The sequence below is a fragment of the Phaethon aethereus genome, assembly GCF_964289735.1.
Source record: "Phaethon aethereus genome assembly, chromosome: 2".
Lineage (NCBI taxonomy): Eukaryota > Metazoa > Chordata > Aves > Phaethontiformes > Phaethontidae > Phaethon > Phaethon aethereus.
Window position 1 is genome coordinate 59,654,322 of NC_138582.1, and position 23,752 is coordinate 59,678,073.

General features: G+C 41.8%; 1 protein-coding gene across 2 annotated transcripts in view; it reads left to right on the plus strand.

Moving 5' to 3' along the window:
* Positions 1-23,752, plus strand: part of GNAL (G protein subunit alpha L) — a gene marked incomplete at its 3' end in the record, with an annotated part of 198,479 nt that overhangs the window by 168,990 nt on the left and 5,737 nt on the right. For both annotated transcript variants that reach the window (XM_081996551.1, XM_081996552.1), the window contains exons 6-10: positions 16,119-16,173; positions 18,969-19,042; positions 19,964-20,022; positions 20,259-20,379; positions 21,650-21,780. In XM_081996551.1, coding sequence (XP_081852677.1) covers positions 16,119-16,173; positions 18,969-19,042; positions 19,964-20,022; positions 20,259-20,379; positions 21,650-21,780 — 440 coding nt within the window. The remainder of the gene's footprint in view (positions 1-16,118; positions 16,174-18,968; positions 19,043-19,963; positions 20,023-20,258; positions 20,380-21,649; positions 21,781-23,752) is intronic.

Here is a 23,752-nt window from a genome sequence, read left to right on the forward strand (position 1 = left end):
ACAGATGTGTGTGTATATATAACTCTAAACATGCTGTGTGGCTGGCTGGGGCAGTCCTGATCACTTGAATGTATATTCTGGGGAAAGTTAGAATAAAATACATCTTGCCATCTTAAAGATGGTTTGGTACTAATCTAGGTGAACTGTTTTTATTAACAATTATAGAGAAAGAGTAGAGTAATTAATTTGGGCACTGCCTAAAAAAGGTTGGTTGTGTGTTTATGTGAAATGCATTTTGTTTCCTTCAAAATGTTCCATCTGTATTTCAAGTCATATCATCATTAAGTTTCTCAGTTGGGTGTAGTTTTACAATATTTTTGTTTATTAATATTAATCCATTGGTTTCTCCTTATATCTTGCATTCTATTCCTTACCTTAATAATTGTAGGTCATGTTGTGTTTTATAACATTGGTCATTTTAGTAGAAATTGTGATGCCATGATGCACTGGCTCCTTTGTAAAACTTTACTTCTAATCCCTCGTTGTATTGAATTGTATTTTCAGTGTTATGCATGGGCATTCCCAGTGATATTTGGTGTCTGTATGGTTTCTATGCTAAATTTTAATTGTATACAGCTTATTACCAGGCTTCTGGTCATAATCAGTATAGCTGTGTTTGAAGCAGTAAATACAGAAAAGTCTAGCTGGGTCACCAATGCTGTTCTCCTGTGTTCTACTTCTAGGTACCTCTCTCTTCTGTCTCATTCAAAGATAAAGACCATAGTCATTCAAATTCTCAATACAAACAAATTCTATCTTAAAAACACTTTTTAAAAGAATACAGGTGGGGTAGGGATGTACAGGAGTGAGCTCCTATAGCCTAATTTACTTTTCTGGTCCTTTCGTCATTCTCCTGCTGTAATTAAGCAGGACATGGGTGTTGCATGATGTTGTATTCCTTGCCAGAATGGAAAACATTTTAAGGTGAACTGCTGAAGAAGATCAATTACATGGGAAAACCAATTCTGCATGCATAATCGAAGATGCCTTATAGCTTTTGTGTGGTGGTTCTTCTCAAAGGACAAGTTGGCATTAATGATGGCAAATTATGACCCAGGCATAGCACTAGTTTTCCTAGTTGTTTCAACAAATCAGCGTGCAGGTCTTTCTTTATAAAGCAGTGTGTGGCCTGGGGCCCCCTCAGCTTACAGACCAGGCCCTGGGTTGGTGTGGCAGATGATATTGCCCATGGCAGTTACCAGACAGGTAGCAGGCAGTTCCTAGAAAGTGAGCTAGGTTGTGTCTTTGTTCCAGTGTCCTCAGAGGACCATCCACGTTGTATTGAGGAGAAGTATTTCAAACACAACATGACACACTAGGCGGTAAAGCTGGAGCTTGGAATGTTCCTGGTGGCTTGGTGAAGGTTGCAGAGGAGCTTGTCAGTGCTGGTGTCGCACTGTACGTTGATGGTTCTGTAGGTCAGGTGCTGGCAAAACCACTTGTTAGGTAAAGTGTTTATTACATTTATTATATCCTCTGTTAAGCATGCTGCTTGGAAGGTATGAGAAAGGGCTAATGATCTGTATCTAAAGCTGATAGATTTTAGAAAAATCTCTTTACAGGTTACTCTTAATAGCAAGATAATTACACTTGTGGAGAATGACACAGGTGTGATCATTCCCCAGCATAAAAAACACCTCTGTACCTGCGACATGCTGTGCAATATCACATCTTGTTGGGCCGTAGTTCTGACTACGATGTTTGGAGTTGGGCTGCAACAAGGAAGGAGCAGGATCTCATTTACTTTAAGGGAAAGACCTTCATTCAGGCTTCAGATGTCCAAACTTTTGCACACATTGCTGATCTTTTAAGCATATGAGCAGCCCCATTGAATTCCAAAGTGTTGTTGCATTCAATAGGATTACTTATATCCTTAAAACTATGCTTGTGGGTGAGTCTTGGTAGAAGCAAAGCTTTTCATACACTGAATTTCTTAGTCCCTCTGTATATCTGAAACAGTTCATCATTCTGACGAGAGAAAAAAACAGTGCAGGAAAGTACAAAGCTGCCCTGTAGTCAGAATATCTTGCCGTTTGCTTGTACTTATTTTGTCTACATTTGTTCTGCAGTTACTAAAATTCCCCCTTACCTGTAGCTTCTATGAGAAAATGACTTATCTTAAAAATTGTATCAGTTTTGAAGAATAGGTCAGCAGTTTTTCAATGCACTTTTAGTATGCTTCAGATGAATTCTGGTCATCGTTTCTTTCCTGCTGGCATGGGCTGTCAGTCTGTGTAATGTCCACATCGTGTCTGGAAGGGCAGACATGGCCCAGGACACCCGCAAAGTGTTTCAGTGCTGAGATGGGAAGAAACACAAGCAAAAGGCATAAAAAACAGCTGGAAACATCCCCGTTTCCTCACTTCTCTGATTTGGCTTTGTGATTGACACCGAATCTGCTCAGAAGTGCATTGCGGTGCTTGAGCTGAATTTAGGTCAGAGCAACACGTAACCAGATCCAACGTCTAAATGGTAAATTAAAGATGTGAGGTTGTTTATTACTTACACTTCTTGGTTTGTTTTCCATTTATTATAGGGTTTTTAAGGCTTTGTGCTATGTAATAAAATACTAAAATTTAAAAACTACAGTCAGAAATGCTTACTTTAAGTGTATTAATTTTTGCTTTTTGAATGTGGGTAGCACTGAGACCTTCTCAAAGACCATCTTGTAAAACGTTCAAGTATCAACACCTGCCAAATTAAGGCATGGATTTTGCTTTTAGTTATGTTGTAAACGTGTACTTTTTTGGTTTACTTAATTTTTTTGTCAATGCCCTCCTCCACAAAGCAAAGTGATTATTTTCCTGAAGGAAGTGTGTACTTCGGGTGCTTTGAAGTCTAATGCATGATACCCTGTTGCAAGACAGACATTTGTTAAGGGCAAGAGATCAGTATTTACAGTGCTGGTGTTAGGACTGGATTATTTGTAATCTAATTAAGAAGGTTACTAACAACTTGAAGGGATTATAAGATTAACAATTATCTGGGTGTTTATTTGATTAAAATAAATGCCCACGGATTTGGCTGCCATACCTGTGCTCTGGTATTTGGGATCAGAAATCCCATTTAGTTGGAGGTAGAAAACCAAACAACAAAAAAACTTTGTGGTTTGATTCTGTTTCTGTGATGACTTTAATAAAATATCTAGTCCCTAATTAATCTTCACTCTATTTGCACTGAACTACAATGCACCTTATTATTGAAAGACATTTTGGAGAAAGGTTTTTTAGGTTTTTTTGTAGGGGAGGGAAGAGCATTTTTTAAAATACTATGCCATTAATTTAAAAATTAATTTTTGAGGTATTGGACAGAGACAGCAATTCTATAGCATACTCCTTTGCACAGGGCTGGGGTTTTGTCTGTAACTTAGCAGTTTAGGTCTGGTATCGCTTAGTGAAGCTCCCAGATTTATTGTTTGAAAAATGTCCAACTCTCTGTGATTGAGAGTTTCATCGCATTGTAGAGCCAAGGTGCCAGAGGCTAAAGTGAAACTTCATTCTTCTTTACACTCTACTTTAGATCCTCCTGGCTCTACCTCCTGAGGGCTCTCACTCTCCCAAGCAATAGTATGAAGAACTTTAATATAAGAATTTGGTTTAATATGGAATTCCCTGGGAAAAATGGTGAGATCCTTAGAGGCCATCACAAAAGTGGTTCTGGCCCTCAGGACAGCTACCAGGCATACTCCTTCTCAGAGCATTTCCCAGCATCTGAGCCACAATGTCACACACACACACACAGAGTTTGATGCGGAAAAAAATAATCTGGTAAGGAATTTGTTGTTCTAGGAGCCCTCAGGTTTGAAATGGTAAATAAAAAGCAAAAGGATAAAAATGCATCTACGTTTCTCCCTGAAAATACAAAACTTGTACCTGCCCTCACAGCCTGACCGCAGGATGACCTGCCAATATATTGCCAGCTATATGTCATTATGTAAACGTGTGAGTGATGGATCCGTATTTAGAGAACAAGTGATTCCTGGTTTTCATTTCCACAGGTTACATGCAAGTTGGGAATGGTATTTTTAATCTTCTCTTTAAAAGAAAAAAAAGAGAGAAAAGACAACATTTTGAGATCTGAACTGGCAAGTGACTTTGGGTTTCAGACATTCATGCTTTATTTGTATATTCCTTTTCAGCCTTCTCCAGCTGCTGTTGCATAAATCTTCCACGTTTCTTCCACTAACTGTATGGGTGGAGAAGACAATGGGGAAGTTCAGCTTCCTTCTCGGTGCCTGTTTTTAGGAGCTTTAGAAGTTGTCCAGGATTTAAAATTGGCCTCAGTGGATTTTTTTGGTAAAGTAAGCTTTTATCAAGCTTCTGCTCTTCCTTGCAGATGTGTACGTGGTACAAAGCAACAGCTCCTGTGAAGCGGCAGGGTGACTTTTCAGCTGTAAAGGCCAAAGGTGTTCTCACAGCAGCACCATGGTACCCTAAGGGTGGTGGTGGTGGCCATGATCCTGCCAGGAGCTGCAGCTGCCAGGCTTCCAGGTGGCTCCACGCAGCTACTCAGGCTGCCTCAGGAGCTGATGCTGTACTGCAGCACCGGTGCAGAGTGCCCAGTGCTGCTCAGCACCCTCCTTCCCAAGCTCTCCTGCCTCGGGCCCTAGGTGGAGTGCTGGCACTGGCAGCAAGCGTCTCAGCACGGAGCCCACGCAGGGAGCAGCGAGGATTGCCTGCGGTGCCGAATTCTCTGTTATCCACTAATCAAGACCCCTTTGCTCCAGCTTTTCATAAACCAGACCCCGAAATCACAACCGCCTGTTGGGTATGGGATAGGGAGATTAAAAACAGGAGCATAATGTAATCTTTAAAAAAACTTGAAGCAGCACATAATCAGGTTGATGCATAATTATTTTCCTCATTCCTCAGACCCAACTCATTATATTGTTGTTTTAATAGTACAAATGCACTGTGCACAGAAAAAAATCGAGGAAAGTTGACAGGAATGGAAAGAAAACTACAGAGAGTGCAGGGTTAGGAATGCTTTTCACAAAATGCCATATTAATAATAAACGTTAGTGTTAACATGACAGTCAAATGTACAGTAGCAGGGTTGTAGGGCTAGTTTTGAACACTAAGTTTTATAAGCCTTGTTTTGTTTAAATAGCTTGTAACTATTAAATGGAATTAGGCCAATTTTTAGTAGATTGGATGTGGTCACTCATCCTTCTTCCTTCCATTTTTGTAGTAACAATTCATCTCATCGCTTCAGCAATATGCCTTCTTCCAGCTACCCGAGGTAATCACTCAGCCAAGCTGTAGGTGTTATGACCAATTACTTGAATACATTCAGTGGTTAAATATATCCTGTTCTAAAATGGGAAGGATAATGGTGAATTAATGAAAACATTTCAGCAGCATCAGTTGTAAAGATACATGAATTTTCTTATGAGTCTAATGGTTGTGTCTAGCGTTTGTATCCGCATTACTAGACCTCTGCTTGATGTTGTTCTTATTTTCCCATGGTAATTTCTAAGGCAGCTGATCATATACAGATACTTAACTGATACTGTTTTTCTTATACAGCTCCAAAGTGTGTTGTGCATGGGATTAAGAAAAATAACCTGTCTGCGCTAGATTACAAGTAGGGAAGCCCTAATAAATTCTGGTGCATGGCATAAACAAGTTTGGGAAGACCAAGCTTTGTCTCCCCACCAAAGGTGAAAGGTTGCCATGTCTCTTTGCTTTTCTAAAGGGAAGGCAACAGGTCTACCTCTGAACAATGGGTGAAGTGGTTCTGTTGGGTGTTTGGGAGGTAAAATGCTCTGGAACTGCTTGAAGGATGTCAGTCTTCATCATTCTTCTGTCCTTTAACTCCTGAGCCATTAGTTTTTGCCCTGTTGCATAAGTTTTCTTGCCTTGAACACTGACAAGGTAGCATCCTATTCCGGTAACTGAGAATATGCTGGTGAACCGCACAGCAGCCCTGCCCATCAAAGGGCTGCTTGTAGAGTTTGTGTCCAGCATGTCCTTCATATGAGGTAAAGGTATGAGAGTGCAACATTAGAGCTGGGGAAAGGATAAATAGCACACGAAAGACATAGACCTATTGGAGAGGGTCCAGAGGAGGGCCACAAAAATGACCAGAGGGATGGAACACCTCTCCTGTGAGGACAGACTGAGAGAGTTGGGGTTGTTCAGCCTGGAGAAGAAAAGGCTCTGGGGAGACCTTCTTGCAGCCTTCCAGTACTTAAAGGGGGCTTCTAAGAAAGATGGAGACAGACTTTTTAGCAGGGCCTATTGCAATAGGACAAGGGGTAACGGTTTTAAACTAAAAGAGAGCAGATTTAGACTAGGTCTAAGGAAGAAATTTTTGATAACGAGGGTGGTGAAACCCTGGCACAGATTGCCCAGAGAGGTGGTAGGTGGCCCATCCCTGGCAACATGCAAGGCCAGGTTGGACAGGGCTCTGAGCAACCTGCTCTAGTTGAAGATGTCCCTGCTCACTGCAGGGGGGTTGGACTAGGTGACCTTAAAAGGTCCCTTCCAACCCAAAGATTCTATGATTCTGTGATTAAGGAGTATAGAAGAGAAATGATCTGCCACCACACCTCATAAACTGCAATAAGGAAAAAGAAATTTTTACCAGGTGCTCTGCAAGGTCTGCATTAACACTTTCTCTGTTCCCACTGTTGTAGGAAGCTGGTCACCTTGCTGACTTTTCCACAGAGCAAATTCTTCAGTTTTCTTAGTTTGCACTGATAGTGTACTTCGTGTTTTACATGCAACCCTAGAAAGCTTCTTCTCTAGTAGGACATGTGTTAGGAGCCCTCATATTCCTCAAATGGTAGCTATCTATAGGAACTCCAGATCCTGTCTATGTCTTGGAGCCTCTAAGACATGCTGATGAGAGCTGGTCCTGTGGTCCAAATGCTAAGCCTTGGAATTAGTGGCAGGCCTCCTGTTTAACCCCAGCACTCACCAGGACTCCAGCCATGTCAGTTCTCTGGGTCATGTCAACACCTGGCAAACACGTGGTAGGTGAAAGCAAACAGATACATTCTCATTTTGCTCAGAATTTAACACACTGTTCCTTTCATTTACATGTCACAAAAAACGCATAGATCTGACAACAGTAATAAACACGCATGTGTGCTTTTCCTGGCCAGGAGCGTTTGCCACCCTAAAGAGTTCACTTTTCTTCATCTGGGGCTTCTGGGGGCTACTAGCATTCTCTTTTTAAAATCATCTGGTTTGACTTTTAGATGTGATACCTCTTGGCAGCAAGTTCTCTTACACTGTGCTTGGACTGGTGCCACAGGTAAACACAAATTTCTCGTGACTTCCTTTTAAGTCTGTGTTTTGTTACCTTTGCTTCTCCTCTTTGGGGATTTTCTGCCTTCTCTTTTATCAACCTCCTATAGAAAACTCCAGTCAAACTGGTTTTTCCTTTCTGGCAATCACTGTAGCAGACTTATTATTCCAAACCACTTCCACTAGAGTAAGTGATCTTTAATTTCCAACAACCAGTGTTGTTTCTAACCTGGGTTTGGCATTCTTCAGGGCTCACAGCACTTTGTGGATTTTGTGAACACTGAGAGGATACCCACAGTGCAACAATTTTTGAAAATAAAACCACCAAGAAGAATGTGTAAGTTGCACTGGAATAATTTTTCTGTGTCACACCAAGATAAACTTGCAGGTTACAGAGAAAACTGTATTTGCAACGTCCAGTGAAAATATATTTTGTTAACTTCTGACATCCGCTGGCAACCTTGTGTTATACAGCTGGTGATTGTAAACCTGATGCATTTGGCAGCTCCAGATATTATCAAGGCTTTTGCCCATGGTTTGTCTTTCCTGAACATAAAAGCCTAAGTTCTTTTTGAAGAATTCACCTGAAGAGGTGGAGGTGAGATCTTCTATGCTCTTTAGTTAGTGGGACATAAAATGAAGGTTTTGATCTATCGTTCTGTCTAAAGGCGTGTTCTCCAGGTTCTGACAGGAAGGTTGCATTCTGCCTATGTAACTCATTTGGTGTTTCAGATATTCTCTGCTTCCCTTCCAGTGCCCCTCTGTATAGTTGCTGGAAGATGTTAAACAGTGGTTTCATTCAGACAGTGGATAAAGAGATTCGAGTCTGTCATACATCAGCTCACAAAGCAATCAGGACCCAGCTCTCTCCAGATAATGCAATACGAGCTTTCTGGTTTCAGGTTATTATCTTTTGGTCCTCTGTTCAAAATTGCACTTATAATTGCAGAATGTGCTCTGTGTGGCCTTTACATTGCAGAACTCAAATTTGTATTTATATAAATGCTCCATGGGTGTATCAACATGCATATAATGATTATCGGCCTAGGTCTGTCCTCTCACAAGGAAAAAGAAAGTTCACTGAAGTCAGTGGGTTCAAGCTGGTGTGAATGTGATCAGAAGGAGGGTCTGCATGTGCCGGTCTAAGCCTCAGATTTTAGCAGTGCTTCATTTTTAGTCCATGTTTTGCAGCTTACACCCCGAGGAATAAAACATCTGGTCACATGCAATAGAAAAATATTGTCCCTTTTAAAATAAATAAATACCCTTTCCTCTTCTTTCTCCTTTTGCCCATCTTCTTCCCTCTTCTCTGAGATCCCATGTAGCAGAAGTTGCAGATGAGTCTTGTTTCTGCTGGAGCCTGTTAACCTTTCTGTGTGAATGACAGTTTTCCAGATTTAAGTCTTGGTCACTGTTTATGTTAAGAAGAGAGTTAATGATGATCCCTATAGACCTCTCGCTTGGAAAGCAAAAACATCTGCTAAGCCAAAAAGTGGTTAGTTTGCTAAATTTAGAAGGAAGAAATGCATTTCCCAACATTCACACTGCTTCTTAACAAATTTAGGGAACCAGTTGGGGCAAACAGTTACGGAAGTCATATTTATTTTTTAGTTTAGTTCATGTATTTTTGATTTAAAAAACAAAATGAGATCGCTATTATTAAGCAGAAAGGGGTTACTACTCATATATCTGAAATGTTTAATGCAGTTGAACTTTTTGTGCATTTGTTTAGGTTAGTATCTGGACACGTGCCAAAGCCTGTGAATCTTAGAGATGTTTTGCAGATACTGAGAGAAGACAACTTAGCAGTGGACAAAGTGAGGTTAATATGGATGTCTGTTAGGAAAGTCTCTTAACCGAGCTCATAGACTAGAAAAATTCTTCTACAGCCTTTAGCTGTCTTTCTTTTTCCTCGCCAAGCACACTTCTGATTGCTGCCAGCTCTCTGGCTCCTTACGGGAAAGTTGAATGGTGACAAGCCCTAGGTTGTGACCATCGTCATCCATCTTTGCTTTTTATGTCTTGGCCAAAGTCATCGTCTGTAAATGGGGTTTAAATTAGAGTTTTCCTGCTTCATGGGATCACCAGGGAGCATGGTTTGCTGGTACCAATAAAGCCTCTTGTGATGGCTTCGTTCTTGGTGACTTCATGGCAGCTGGGGCCATGGCTGGCAGCAGCCATGGCCGGGGCAACAAAACGAGATGGGTTATATGCTTCCCTGTCAAGCTGCTCATGCCACCAGCGGGCAGTACGGACACTGGGACAGCAAAGTGCTATCGCTTTTGTGTCTAGGAGAGATCACCATCGGTGGCCCGAGATCCTTCCCAGTTCTGTTGCCCGTCTTCCTCTGAAGCAAGCTCAGAGTGGCCAGTGCTGCCATGGGGAAACATACGGCTTCGCCAAAAGTTGTACAGCCCAGGATGCCGCGTCCTGGCTGCGTATCGGTCATCTGAGGTCCCCAGGGTGACCTGCTTCCAGCTGCCTCCTGGCCACAACCCCCCTCACCCCGAGCTGAGGGCTGGCCAAATGCTTTAAACCACAAATCCTCAAACTTTACTGGCCTGCTAACAAGCTGGCGGGTTTCAGACATGACTGTACTTTGCTCTTCCTCTTAGCCTCCTTTTCATCTCCTGACGCAATAGTTTCCTTGCTGGCGAGCCATGAGCTGCAGATGGGTGAAGGTGTGTTTCTGTGGATAAATCCCACCATTTTTTGGTAATCTCCAAGCAGCCCTTTGCCAACCCCAGGCGAGACGGTGTGAGGTCCTCTGGGAGGTTGGCAGGCCTTGGGAAAATACGGTTTTGTCAACTGAAAAAAAGATGAGCAAGGTAAATTCCAGAGATCTTCATTAAATTTGGGTTTCACCTGTATTTAGCAAAATCTCGCTGCGAGATCCAGCTGAGCTTCAGGCTCCGAACACGTTCTGGTGAAGGTGCCTGGAAGGGGAAAGGGCAGGCATGGGGTGCGGAGCGGGAGCCTGGCTGGGCCCCGGCTGGCCCCCACAGTCCCCTTGCACACCGCGCCGGCCTCCCCGGCCCCGCAGGGAGCGCAGCAGCTTCCCCCTCCCTGCTGTCGTCTCCCCTCTTCCCTGTGTGTCAGTTCATGTTGCTATTGAAATAGATGCTCTTCAACCGCCGGGAGCAAAAGGGAAGTCCTGGGGAACCTAGCAGATGCCAAAAATGCGTGACAAGCAATATCAGTATGTAAGTTTCTAACCCTTTTGAAAGGTTTGAAAGGTATGTAGGTTTCTAACCCTTTTTTTCTAACCCTCTCTTCCCTCTGCCTCGTCGTGCCTTCGCTGCTGTGCCTACTCCTCATGGGAAGCGACTACGGAGGGGAAGGGGAAAAACTCCCCTACCACATGGAAGCTGTATTTAAAATATAGTGACTATTTAAATTTGACAGGAAAATCCTTAGCTGTTGAATTTTACCAATATCTTCTGAGGGATTTCTGCTAACATTTTCAAGCAAATGACTCAGGGAATATTAATCCTTTAGGGGATAGAATATTACTGGGGGCTGTTTTCATGATGTCTTTCTCAGTTACCAGGAAATACATCAGAATAATGTGAAGTTGCTTGAAGCCCAACAGTGGAGCCCAAGGTATTCTCGAAACCAAAAATCCATAGTTTCCTGTTTCAGATATTGCAGGAAGAATTAACAGGATTGTAATCTCTTAGCTGATAAAAAAGAAAAAGATATTTTATGGAAAAAAAGAAAGAAGGGGAAAAAAAATTCAAATCTTGCTCTTGTTCCTGATAACTGCAACAGGAAAAAAAAGTGTTTTTTCCGTTTCAGCTCCCTAGAGGCTTGGGTTAGATGTTCTCATTGCAAAATGTCTGCCTCACCTGTGACTTACTGCAGTCCAAAGAGTGTGGAATTCAAAGTCCTGGTCCTGGGTGGTTTCATATTGTAGATGATGGTGCTTCTGCTGGTTTTTGAGCCTGGCTGAGGAGTTTGCAAAGCTCTTAATGGTCCATCAGGAATTGAAATGTTTCCTGACCCCAACAACTTACTTGAGGATAAATTTGAGATTCTTCACTCTGAGGACTTAAAGCTACAGCCTTAAAGATTTGCCACATTTTCTTTTAAAGAGACAAGATTTTGACATGGGTTTGATTTCTTGTTTTCCACAGCAACTTTCTGATACAAGGCCCTTGAAATGTTGGGGTGAGAGCATAAAAAATGGTTGAAGTAGATGAAGGTTTATTAAAATGTGTTGTTCCTTGTATTGATCTACAGTTTAGCACTTCATCTTTCCAATTTTTTGGATGTCAGAACACACTTACAAATATAGCATGGGTTTTCTATAGTATTATTCTCAAGACATGATTTTTCTTGTGATTTTGTTTGTGGATTCAGAATATCTCCCAGTGAGAAAAGGATTTTCATGTACGATTACCTCCTCTTTATTCGTGCATTTATGAATCCTTTTTTTCAGAAATTCTTATATAGCTGCTACTGCTGCTCAAATTGCCATGTTTTTTAAAGAGAATAATGCTTATTGATAGTTCCCACATGCACTGGCAGGCACATCTAAAACCTGTACTTTTGTGTTCACGGCTTGCATAATATAAAATTTAGAGATTGCTTGTCAAACTAAGTGTCAGCTGAGTTTCCTAGGAAACTCACTGAAGATATTTATAAAACTACAGATCAGCTTAATAATAGATATAATAATGTCAGTAGCTCGTGACTGGTTTTTTTAACTTTATCAGTCCATTTTGCTTTGCTTTAATTTGTTGGCAAACCAAACCACTGCATTTCCAAGCAGAGCAGTGAATACCTTCCTTCCAATATCTTGCCTAATTTATTTAAAACAAAATAAAAGCAGTTTGTGCCATTCCATGGAAGGAAATGTAAAACACCCTACCGTAAAATTACGAGGAACCTAAATGTCATACTAATTATCAGACTGAATCCTTTATAAATAAAACCACAATTGTGAAGTAGAAATACGAATATTATATCATATGCTATAGTCTTATTCACAGTTGAGTTGAATGCATGAGTTTAAAGTTCATTGCACATGCATGCAAAGCAGTCAACTGCAGAATTAACATAAATCCTGAGTGTGGGTTTCTATAGAAGCTGCATAAATAGAAGACCTGTCAGTACTGTAAAAAGGCATAATTCTGTGAAAATAATTTTATCTCTGAGCTGAAAAAAACAGGATCTAAAAAGAGAGAATAAGTGATGCTGGTATCCATTTTTGGTCGTTTTTCTGCTCTTGTGTTTTCCTCACACTGATTCTTTGAGTGGAGGCATGAGCATTGCCACAGTTGGGAGGTATCTTCATACTTCAAGCATTTTAACTGAAATTTTAGTCATGTAAAATTAAAATTTGCTGGTGTGTATATATATGTATATGTATAAAAGAATGTGTATTGTGCCAGAACATCATTATTAGAGGCATTTAGGATTAGTAGAAATTAACATTCTTTAGAAAGGAATTTCGAAAAGTGATTCCAGTTTTCCCATTCTAATACAGTAATGAGAACGAAGTTAGCATATTTAGTAATGAGACAGTACTGACTCCTTATCTCATCTGGAATCCATTACATGTACTTACTATGTACATTTGCCTGTCAGAGCTACTGTGCTAATTAGCCAAGTAAGGAGCTTATATGAAGGATATTCAAGAACTGATTTTCTTCCGAAAAAGTAGAGAGTATAGTTTTTTGTGTTTAAATGTCTAGAAAACTCAGTGCACATTTAATGTAGCTGCAAAAGAAATCTTAGGAAGCCTGTCCATCACACACTGAAAAAGTTAATTTTCTGTGAAGCTATGAAATTTAACCTAATCCTAATAGTAGTTGCGTGTTGATTTACTGGATGCTGGTGATACCGTTGCAGCTTGATACAGTGGGGTGGCAGGTAAAACCTTGTAAATCGTTGCATTTATTTTAATGTAGATCGCATGTGGCCAGCAACTTTACAAGCATAAAATGTTGTGGCTGCTATGTCAAGTAATATTTTTTAAGCACGTGATACTTGTCAGAGCTCACTGGCTCTTAACTGCGGTGTTGCAGTTTAGGGTATTTGAAACAGATCCTTTTACCGGGAGGAGGCTGATGATTTCTATATGGAAGATGACTTGGGCTGATACGTAGGACATCTAATCATTCCCAACCCTGCCATGGATTATCTGTAGTGTAACTGCGTTACTCACTCCTTTGTTCCTTACCTTAATTTGCCTGTTTGGGAGATGCAAACGCTAACAACCAATAACCCTTCCTGAAGTGCTTGTTGTATACATGAGAGAGACGTGAACTGGTACTAAATATCATGTTTAATCATTTTGGATGAATTCTGTCAACGTGACCTTGGTATATACACCTTGGTATATATATCTCCTTGGGGAGATAATATGCATCATCATAGAATAATAGAACAGTTTGGGTTGGAAGGGCCCTTTAAAGGTCATCTAGCCAACCCCCCTGCAGTGAGCAGGGACATCTTCAACTAGAGCAGGTTGCTCAGAGCCCCATCCAACCTGACCTTCAATGTTTCTAGGGATGGGGTATCTACTGGGCAACCTGCGCCAGTGTTTCACCACCCTCATTGTGAAAAATTTCTTCCTTAGATCTAGTCTGAATCTACCTCTTTTATTTTAAAACCATTACACTTTGTCCTGTTGCAACAGGCCCTGCTAAAAAGTCTGTCCCCACAGTGTCTGTTTTTTACATCAACTCAGAAAGAACACTTCTGCAAGAAAAACACCGATTTACGCTGTCTTGTGAGGTTTGTGATGGAGTCGTATTTGCACAAATACTCGCTTCTGTCCACGCTCTTAACCAGAGCCCTTTTCTGTGTCAGCCATAGCTGAGGAGCATTTTCTCCCTGACTTCTGTCGCATTTATCGATCCCACAGCAGTTTGCCACCTCTCCCTCAGGCTCCTGCCCCATTTTCTGCAGGGCTTGTTTAACCGGCTGGCATTGCCACCTCGCTGCGCTCAGAGACCTGCATTTACCCCTCTCCTACCCTTTCACCCTGGTGGAAAGTGGCTGTTTCCAGGCCCTTCGGATCAAGATGTTAAGAAATTGGAAAGAAAACTTTGAAACTTGAAAATACAGGAGTGCTTCCTGCACAGCCGTGTTAAGGAAAGTTACTCTGTGTTTAGGAAGAGATTCACCTTGGAGGCATTTTTAGTTTGGGGTTTTTTGCCTTCTCTTTTCATCTCACATGCTGCAAGCGTGAGACGAGAGTTGTGTTAATGATAGGTGTGCCAGTTAAAAATACATTGCTCGCTCTGCTCCGGTGTCTGCATTAGCTTCAGGGGTGGCTGAAGTTAAACTGTGCTTAATCAATACTCTCAAGGTGATGAAAATCATCTGACCAGAAGGTTCAGTGACTACAGTTGCTTTCTCATGGTGAGTGTAGCTGACTATAAAGATGTATTTTTATATCTTGATAAGTTTATGGTGGCTTTTGGCAGTGGAGGAGGTTTTGTAGAAAGATTATTTATATTTAGAGTTTGTTCAGTGTAGTTTTGTTATCAGGCACCCATCATGTTGCACTAAACAATGATTTTTTTAAGCAGTACGCTTAGCCATCACACCTTGATCATCCAGAAAGAAAAGCTGGCTATTCTAGCTGTAGATACTGCATTTTGTTTCCCTGTTATAGCAATAGAGGTTCAAAAAGGAGAAACAGTGTAAGTAAATATATACACAGTGTATTTTCTTTTCCTTTCAGTTTGTATCCGTGGGAAAGTGCTATGAGAATTACAAATAGGCTTTTAGGTGGGTATTTTTTCAACTGGTCAGTGTGTGTGACCCCTGTGTTAACAGTGCGTCACATTGTAAGTCAAGAGTTCACTGGTTTTCTGTCTTTCCCACTGCAATTAAGTAGATTCCACATGCACACCCAAGTAAAATTGGGAAAAACTTGCCAGTTGATAAAGAAATCTTGACTAATATTGTAGCAGGATGAGTCAGCCGCTGGGATATTCACTGCCAAATACCAAATAACAATGCAGAAATTCAAGAAAGCTGCTAAGTCATATGGGCAGTCCAGGGAAAATGAGCCAGCTGGGCTGACACAAAATCTAAGAAATGGGTGAAAGTGAGAGAGGACACCCTGCCTATTTTAGCTATACATATAAAATCACATTTGTATGTCCTTAATAACTGCCATTCTAACATGTTCTAGGAAAGAATTAAAGCATGAAAAGATTTTTTAAATAATTGGAGAATGTGGTTCCCCCCTTCTTTTCTGGCTCCTATTTCTCTTGCCCTTCCCTGCAGTTGTAAGTTTTTGTTTTCACCTTACGCATCTCACTGAGTTTTGGCAGCATAAAGAGTGAAACTGGTTAACTTCCGCTTCACGTCAGTTTTGCTTTCCACTTCTTAGGCTTTAGTTGCAGTGTTCAAGGGCAGCATGTCAGTCCAAAGCTGTTTGTACTATTAATAAGCATTTCTGCGAACATTTCTGAGACCGTAATTAGCATAACATTATGCTAGATTAGCATTGTGTTAAATAACGGCAACCCTTCACTCCATTTTTAAATCCCAAAATCTTTTTATGTCTAAACAACCATATGATGTTATGACACATGGTTAGTCGTAGTATTATTTAGTGGACCGCACAAAATTATAACATTTAACTGCATTTGGGCCGCTTATGGGTACTGCATAACGGTAAGTGTAGAAGCACTGTATTGAAACAAAGTCTGGGGAAAAAGTTGTTTGGCTTGGAAAATATAACCTCTATCAATGTAAGTAGATCATTGGGCTCATACCTTTACCACTGGACTTGTGTTTTACTTTGCAGCGGGAGTCTAAACCAGAAAAGGTAGTGAAAAGTGTTATCCTAGACAGTATTTTACATACCTAAGTGCATGTTTATTTTTCTTCTAGCTTTTTAGAAAGAATTGACAGCGTCAGCATGGATGACTACACACCCACAGATCAGGTTAGTATAACTAATGGGGTAGGGACTGAACCAAGGCACCCATTTGTATGAATTCTTTATGTAATTTATTTTAGTCCCAACAGCAGCTGAAATAGGGCATACCACATAGTATCAAAATACAGTCTAGCAGTTTAAGTAACGGATATTAAAGAAAAATAGGCTTTTTGATGGTGCAAGCTTGTCATTTATTGTTGTTATATGTAAGTCTGTGATTCCTGTAACACATCTATTATTTCTTCTTGCATTCCATTCTGTGTCCCACAAACAAAGCGAAGGGAACAGAAAACATAAACGTAAAAGCCTATGGTTTCCATCACCAGCCTTCGCTACAGAGAAGCGGTGTTTTATTCCAATGGTGGAGGTGATGGAAACCTGGAGGGAGGCTTCCCATATCCATCGGACGGGTCCTTTAGGGGGAGAAGCCTGCAGTGAATCTAGTGTCCAAATTCAGGGGAGAGCAGCAGCGGCAGCAGCAGACCTTGTGGACTTCTCTGCAGACGTGCAGACACCTTCTCTCCAGCCTGTGCCCATCTCCTATGGGCAGGATAGCTTCTATTTAAACCTTATTTGCAGGACAGTACGCTTTTTTCCTGGATGTCATGACACATCTTGATAGAGTGCTCTTAATGCAAACACATTCAGGAAAGTTAAGGCTGAAGTGGCGCAGCCTTGACGTAAGAAAGAGCTTCACCATGGTGCACAGCTTCGCCTGCCTTCCCTGAGCTCAGGCTGTGTCGCTTCCTTGGGCAGGATTTCTCTTCGGCAAACTTACTCTGAGGTTGTTATTTTTCAGTGCTGGTATCCCACTGTCATCTAGTAGCCTCAGCCAAGATGGCAGGCCATGTCATAAACTGCAGATACAGGTGGCAGAAGAGAATCCCTGCACTGGGTAATTCAGTCTAACCATGCAAGGTGTTTAATGGGAGGATGTCCTTAAAAAAATACAATTGCCAAATCTCATTGTGCAGTCAGGGACTGCAATTCAGAGAAACGGAGTGACTTGCCAGAGATCACGCAAAGAAGTATGTGGAGCAGAGCCTGTTCCTTCAGACCTAGTTGAGGTCTATAACCACAAGCCTGTCCAGTTACTCTGACCATATCCTGAAATAGAAGGCAGTAAAAAGTAGTATACATTGTATTATAAGGTGAAACTTGTGTAGTCAACCCAATATAGGATCAATTATTGAAGACCTCGAGACGTTTTCAGACCAAAGCAGTAGCACTGGGATTTACTCTGTCTAGACCTCATGGTCTGATTTTAGCATCGATAACACTCAGCTGGAGAGAGAAGTCAATGAAGCAAAGCCTCATTTTTGCTTTCGTTATTTACATTAGTGTTGGCCTGTTTGTTCCTGGGAGGCCTTTCTCTACCTGGAGCAGTCATTCATCACCTAGACATTTTCCTGATACTTCCTTTGGGTAAAAATGCCCTGTGTCTTCAAAGATCAGAAGAAGCCTTTGGTATTTGGCAGGTGGAAGACTTCTGCTCTAAAGGAGGGATTCTCATGTGCTTTTGGGTTTTCATCCTGTTATGTTGAATCAGTTGTTCTGCTGAATTAACTGGTAAAAAACACTACTTTCCTTTTTTCCCTTGCTTTCTTTAGCTTTTTTTGCACCATCCCAAAATAATGACTGAGTCCAATAACACATAAATGTCAGCAAGCAACAGAAAATGACAGTAACATATATAATAACTAAAATAAGGCCACTAAATAAGTGGCCTTCAGCTGAGTTCCTGCAGCTGTCAAAGCAGCCGAGGTTTGCCAGCTACCAGAGTACTTGAAGCAGTAGAAGGTAGGGTAGGAGAAAAAGGCAAGCTGTACTTGGACTCTGCACCACTGACTGCCTCCTTCCCTCCCGGGTTTCACAGCCACTGCATGGCACGGAGAGCTAAGCTAGACCAAGCGGCCCTTCCCTTGCCCCAGGAAGGGAGTGCTCTCCCATGCTGAGAGGTGGCTGCTCAGGGCAGGGGTTCATCCCCATCAGGCAGCCGGTAGCTTTCTCCGGCCTCTGATTTTGTTCTGCACCCATTGCCCAAGCAGCAGTGCTGGATAGTCAAGGTTAAAAATGCTGCTGGTGATGACAACGGCACACGGTGAGCCAGTTGCCCAAGGTATGCATCATAAATTGCTTTTGCCTACTTCTTTGAGAATCTAGGGAATTAGTATTTTTTTAATTATTAAAAGGGTGTTATTTAAGTTGTAAAATATTTCTAGTTCAAAAAATAAGAAATGCCAGATTTACTTACAACCTAAATTCTGCTCCCCTGTGCTCTGTAATAGAGCTTTAATTACTTAGTCACAAGCTATTATTTCGATAGGATTCCTGTCTCATTCGATACAAAAAGGGACAGAATTAAGGTTGCCTGGGCAACTGTAAATCTGGAGTTTTCTAACATTTGAATACTGGACTTTACAACATGAATAACATTTTTCTTAGTTCTATGTAACTTTGGAATTCATTATCCACTTCACATACAAAATGGTATGACCATCCATAACAGGATTTAGTGGGCAGTTAGGAGAATGTATATAGGGTCTCCTCCTTTCCGGGTGTGCACAAACCAAATGCAGAGGTGATGACTGTGTATATCCACTGTGTCAATATGGACAAATGCAGGTTTACCAACAAATGCAGATTTACCAACAAGTCTGATTGAACTTTAATTAAACGGAACATTTAAGACTTTTCATGGAAAATAGTATTCCATGCTTAAAAGCATTTGTTTTAAAAAAAAACACAAAATGAGGTTAGAAAAAAACCTCGTTAATCAGCTTTTGTGTTCTCATTTCCAGGACCTATTAAGATGCAGAGTGTTGACATCAGGGATTTTTGAAACAAGATTTCAAGTAGATAAAGTAAATTTCCAGTAAGTCTATTAGTAATAATTTATGAATATCATACTAATTTTTAACAATGTACTTCAGATGTCTGTGCTCATGTATGCTTGGTATAGTAGGTTTAGGGTGGGAGTTGTTGGTTGGTTGGTTGGGTTCGTTTTTTTAGTTCTCTTTCCATAGGTCTTAGTAAAATTGCCTCATACTTTGCAAAAAGAGATTATATTAGTTATATGTGTTAGTGATGCTCTATTGTGGGGTTGTCTGTGGCTGTTTTTACTAACTGCTTCATTGGTATAGTACTGTAAAATCATAAAATACTTTTGGGGATAAAATCTTGCAGAAGTCAATGGGAATCCTGCAACGAGTCCGACTTTGTACCGTGGGACAAGGAGAGTCTCCCTTCTTCTGGAGGGCTGCAAGCTCTATGATAGTTGAAGTTTTACACTATGCCTCTGTAAAACACCCACCATCGGGCTGCCTCCCCTCACTGGTTCTTGCCTAGAAAGGTGGCAGCGCTGACGGGGCAGAGCTACCCCCATGCCGCCCTCCTCACAGAGACACACTCTCCCCACCACACTACAAAATACGCCGAAACCTGTTCTTGTTTGTAGTACAGTAGGTCCAACCTTACAAGCCATGTGTGCTTCTGTGAGCTGGAAAGGCCAACACTTGCCCTGGAAAAGAGTATATTTCTCATTTTATGGTTTCAGTAGCCTTCTTCTGGTAGAGTGGGGCAGGTGGAGCTCTGCAGCTCTCTGACATACAGCATGGCATCAGCAGAGCACTTCATGGGCAGCACGGCATCGGCAGATCTCTCTCGCCTTCAGGCAATATTTTACTGCTGATGTCCTTGGGGCTGTCAGATTTTTAAACTGAACCCTTGCGCTGCGTGCTTCGTGTGACTTTCCTAGTGCACATAAGTGATGTAACATCCTATGGCTTTTTAACAGCATGTTTGATGTAGGTGGCCAGAGAGATGAGAGAAGAAAATGGATCCAATGCTTTAACGGTAAGTAAGAATATTCCATGTTTTTATTTTGAACTTATTCTCTGAGATTTGAGCAGCTTAGTGTTCATAGTCACACATAGTGTGTCACTAATACAGGGGACCACTGTTACAGATATTTTCTTCGGGCGTTTTTGGCAGTTTGGGCAGTGATGGCAGTGTTACCCTGAGGAGTATGTGCTGGGGTAATGGAGATGTTCTTTTCTCTCTCCTTTCTTTCTCTTGTGTGCTCTGCCCAGATGTCACAGCTATCATCTTCGTTGTGGCTTGCAGCAGCTACAACATGGTAATAAGGGAAGACAATAACACAAACAGACTACGGGAATCCCTGGACCTTTTCAAAAGTATCTGGAATAATAGGTAAGTACCTCATTTCCCACCCACCTTCCCCAATTTAGCTACAGTTCAACTCGTTACAAAACAGGACTCCCCTTACTATACGCTCAGATTGCTTATTCAGAAAGTGTCCAGGTAGGGCTGGGTGACGGGGGCCTCGCGCTGCGTACCCTTCTCCGGCGGGGGCCGTGGCGTAGGGATGGTGCACACGGCGTTTCGCCGCTGCTGCCAAAATGAAGCAGAGTGCGGGGACAGCTTGGAAAGGGCAAGCTCCCCGTGCCGGCTGCCACAAGGGAAGCAGGGGAGACCCCGTCCTGGTGTCACTGTGCCGGTTGGCCGAGACTGAGAGCATCCTCCAAATTACATTTCGTCTCCTCCTCAAACACAGCAGGAGCAGCTAGCTGTTGGCGCTGCATTCGATTCACCGGCTGGCGCTGCACTCGACACCCGCGTGCACCGCCGCGCTCATAAGACTCCTCTCTGAGAGCACACAGTTTCTCTGCCTTGTGGGATGATGTTTCAGATCTAATCTAACTCTAACTACCATTTAACTTGCCAGTCTGCCACGGTGCATGTAAATTCTAGATATGTAACCAAATAGCAATCTGAGTAGGTTCCTGGTAGATAATGGGTAAAAACAATACACAAAATAAGGTCACAAAGTTTTTGGCACATACCTATGAAGTTGCTCTGCACTGAGAAGTGATTGAAGGTAGAGTGAGGAAGAATGTTAAGCGCAAGTCCCAAAGGCACATCGTCACAGTGACGGCTAGGTATTAATTGGGGAAGAAAAGAGATTATTTTCTTTGGATTTGTCAGGTGTCATACAGGCCACCCTAAAAGATGGGATGTCTGTGGGGATGAACGGTAGTTAAAACAGAGCAGCCTGAGGGAAGGCAGCTTTCCAGCCTTTTTCTTCTGCATCAGCAAAACCAAACGAAGTAGACAGTAATGTCTGGGTTTGGATTGTGGTGCTTTTAGGAAGTGGCATCACTTTCCCAACTTGATATCAAAACGATAATTTAGAAAACAATATTTGAAGACTGTTCCCTTCAGCAATGTCTACTGCAGTTTCTGTAAATGTATTTACAGATCCTATAAATACACCCACCAGCACAGGTGCAACCCAATGAAAACAGTAGTTTAGGTCATCTTTTTTTTCTGTTGAAGCATGTTCCACACTACTTCACTCTCTGTCCACACAGGGGTAGCCAGTAAAATTTCTATTGAAGTGATATGTTTTCCTTGATTAACGTGTCAGAGATAACACAAACATTTGATTTGGTTTTGACAGGTGGTTACGGACCATTTCTATCATTTTGTTCTTGAATAAACAGGACATGCTGGCTGAAAAAGTCTTGGCAGGGAAATCAAAAATCGAAGATTACTTTCCTGAATACGCGCATTATACTGTACCTGAGGATGGTAAGGTTTTTTACCACGCAGGGACTAGACTTGCTGGCATAGCCCAGCCCGTAGTTCCTCTGTCTGTCTGTCTGTCTCTCACGCACACATACAAATTCACAAGCACACACCATTCCTTAACGCAAACTGTGGGTCAGGTAAGGAGCGTGCCGGCAGCGCGTAGCCCGGAGGTGCCCCAGTGCAGGCAGGGTCTGCAGGGGCTCTGGCTGCTGGGGGAGTGTTGGGGGGCTACGGGGGGATAGCTGCAAAGCACCTGCCTTCCCCTCTTTTGGAGCAACCCATCCCATAGTCCCAGGAAAGCAAAGCTGCCGGGCTTGTCTTTCCCCTGCCAGATGCTTCTGCCTGGCCTCCCATGGTGCTGAACCTTGTTAGGGATTTGTTAGACTTCTTTTGCAGCCGTTCTGCATCCTCCGACACTGTAAGCTTCAGCCTTTGCAAACACTGATGGGAAGCCCAGCAGAGCAGCGAGGGGACTTCAGTGGAGGAAAACCACATCCATAAATACAAAGAGAGCTGTGACAACGGGGCGATTAGCATGGGTTTGGCTTCTTACCATTTCAAGAAGTACAATGATTCTTGTGCTGCAATAACATATTGCATAAGTAAACTCTGGCATTATGCCAGTTTTGTACCAGGCAGAGGTGCAAATATCTCAGGTCTGTGTCTAGCAAAACTGGTAAAATCTGCACTTTCTGACTACTAGCCTCTGCCTTAGCCGAGTGATGCTGCGGCGTAGCATGCGCAGCCAACTGTCAGAAAAGGCTCTCGTTCTCCACTAACTGTCTAACGACAGCCTAGGTTATAGGTAATAAGCTATTTTCAGCTTTCATTTAGGTCTGGAATTTCAGGAGAGTGATGTTGAGTTTCAGGCGGAGAGGATAAATAAACTGTCCTAAAATCTGGGTTAACCTGGCACCAGTTTTATAATGCTAAGGGCTTTCGGAAGACATCTTCTATCACCATTACCCAAATTTCCCTCTCCCAAACATACACCGCATATATACAGAGTTTGGGTAAATTTTCAACTGTTTTTTAATAGTAAGCCAGTTGTCAGAATAAAGTAGCCTTCAGTGTTTCTCAGCAGGATTTCACAATAGATATCCAGAGTGATGCAGAATATTCCCACACGAAGCAGCTCTCTATTTTTAACCTGTCGTTTGTTCATTTCTTCTGTCATTTCATCTGACTTTATTTAAGGACAGCAGCACTGAACTCTTAAGATGCTGCTGTTAGTGCTGCTGCTCTATGTTTACCCCGGCGCTATAGATGAGAGTAAAAAAATATGTTTCCAAATTCTGTTAAATTCTGCCCTTTACCATATTCTGTTTATAAGCATCTGATATGGTATCTTAGATGAGGAGAAATGACACTGAAAGGAAGTGAATAGGTTATCTCTTCACTGTATTGTCTTTTACACTTAGAGTATAGTTGTTAAGTATAGTTGTTACATGGCCTAGATAGAGATGACTTCATCTGCCAACAAACAGTTAGTACTGACCAGTGGGTCTCCCATTCAACAAGAATTTAATCTAAGGCCCCTTGATGGGCAGCATATCTAAGTATTCTGTTGACTTGGGGCCTGGAAATAAAATATATATATAAAAAAAGATCTTTTGATGCTATCGTTTTTTTCAAGTGTAATCTTGGACTAGCCATTTTTAAACCCAAATTCCTGCCTGCGGAAGCTTTTTTCAAGAGATGCTATTCTGCTGCAGAAACTGAACAGCTCAGCTGCTTTTTCTACTTACGTTTTCTGATAAAAGTTAAACCCTAACTCCCACTTGTTTTGTATCTATACGAACAAACTTGTGGATGTGAGTAAGCCTCTTTATAATATTACCAATGACATTGTTGCAACGATTTCTGCAATTTTCAAGTTCCTAAAATATGTGGAATGCATAGTGAGGTTTTACAGTACCCTTCCATTTTAGAATTTCTTATCGGGAATCGCCTGTGGATATTTAATATTTTA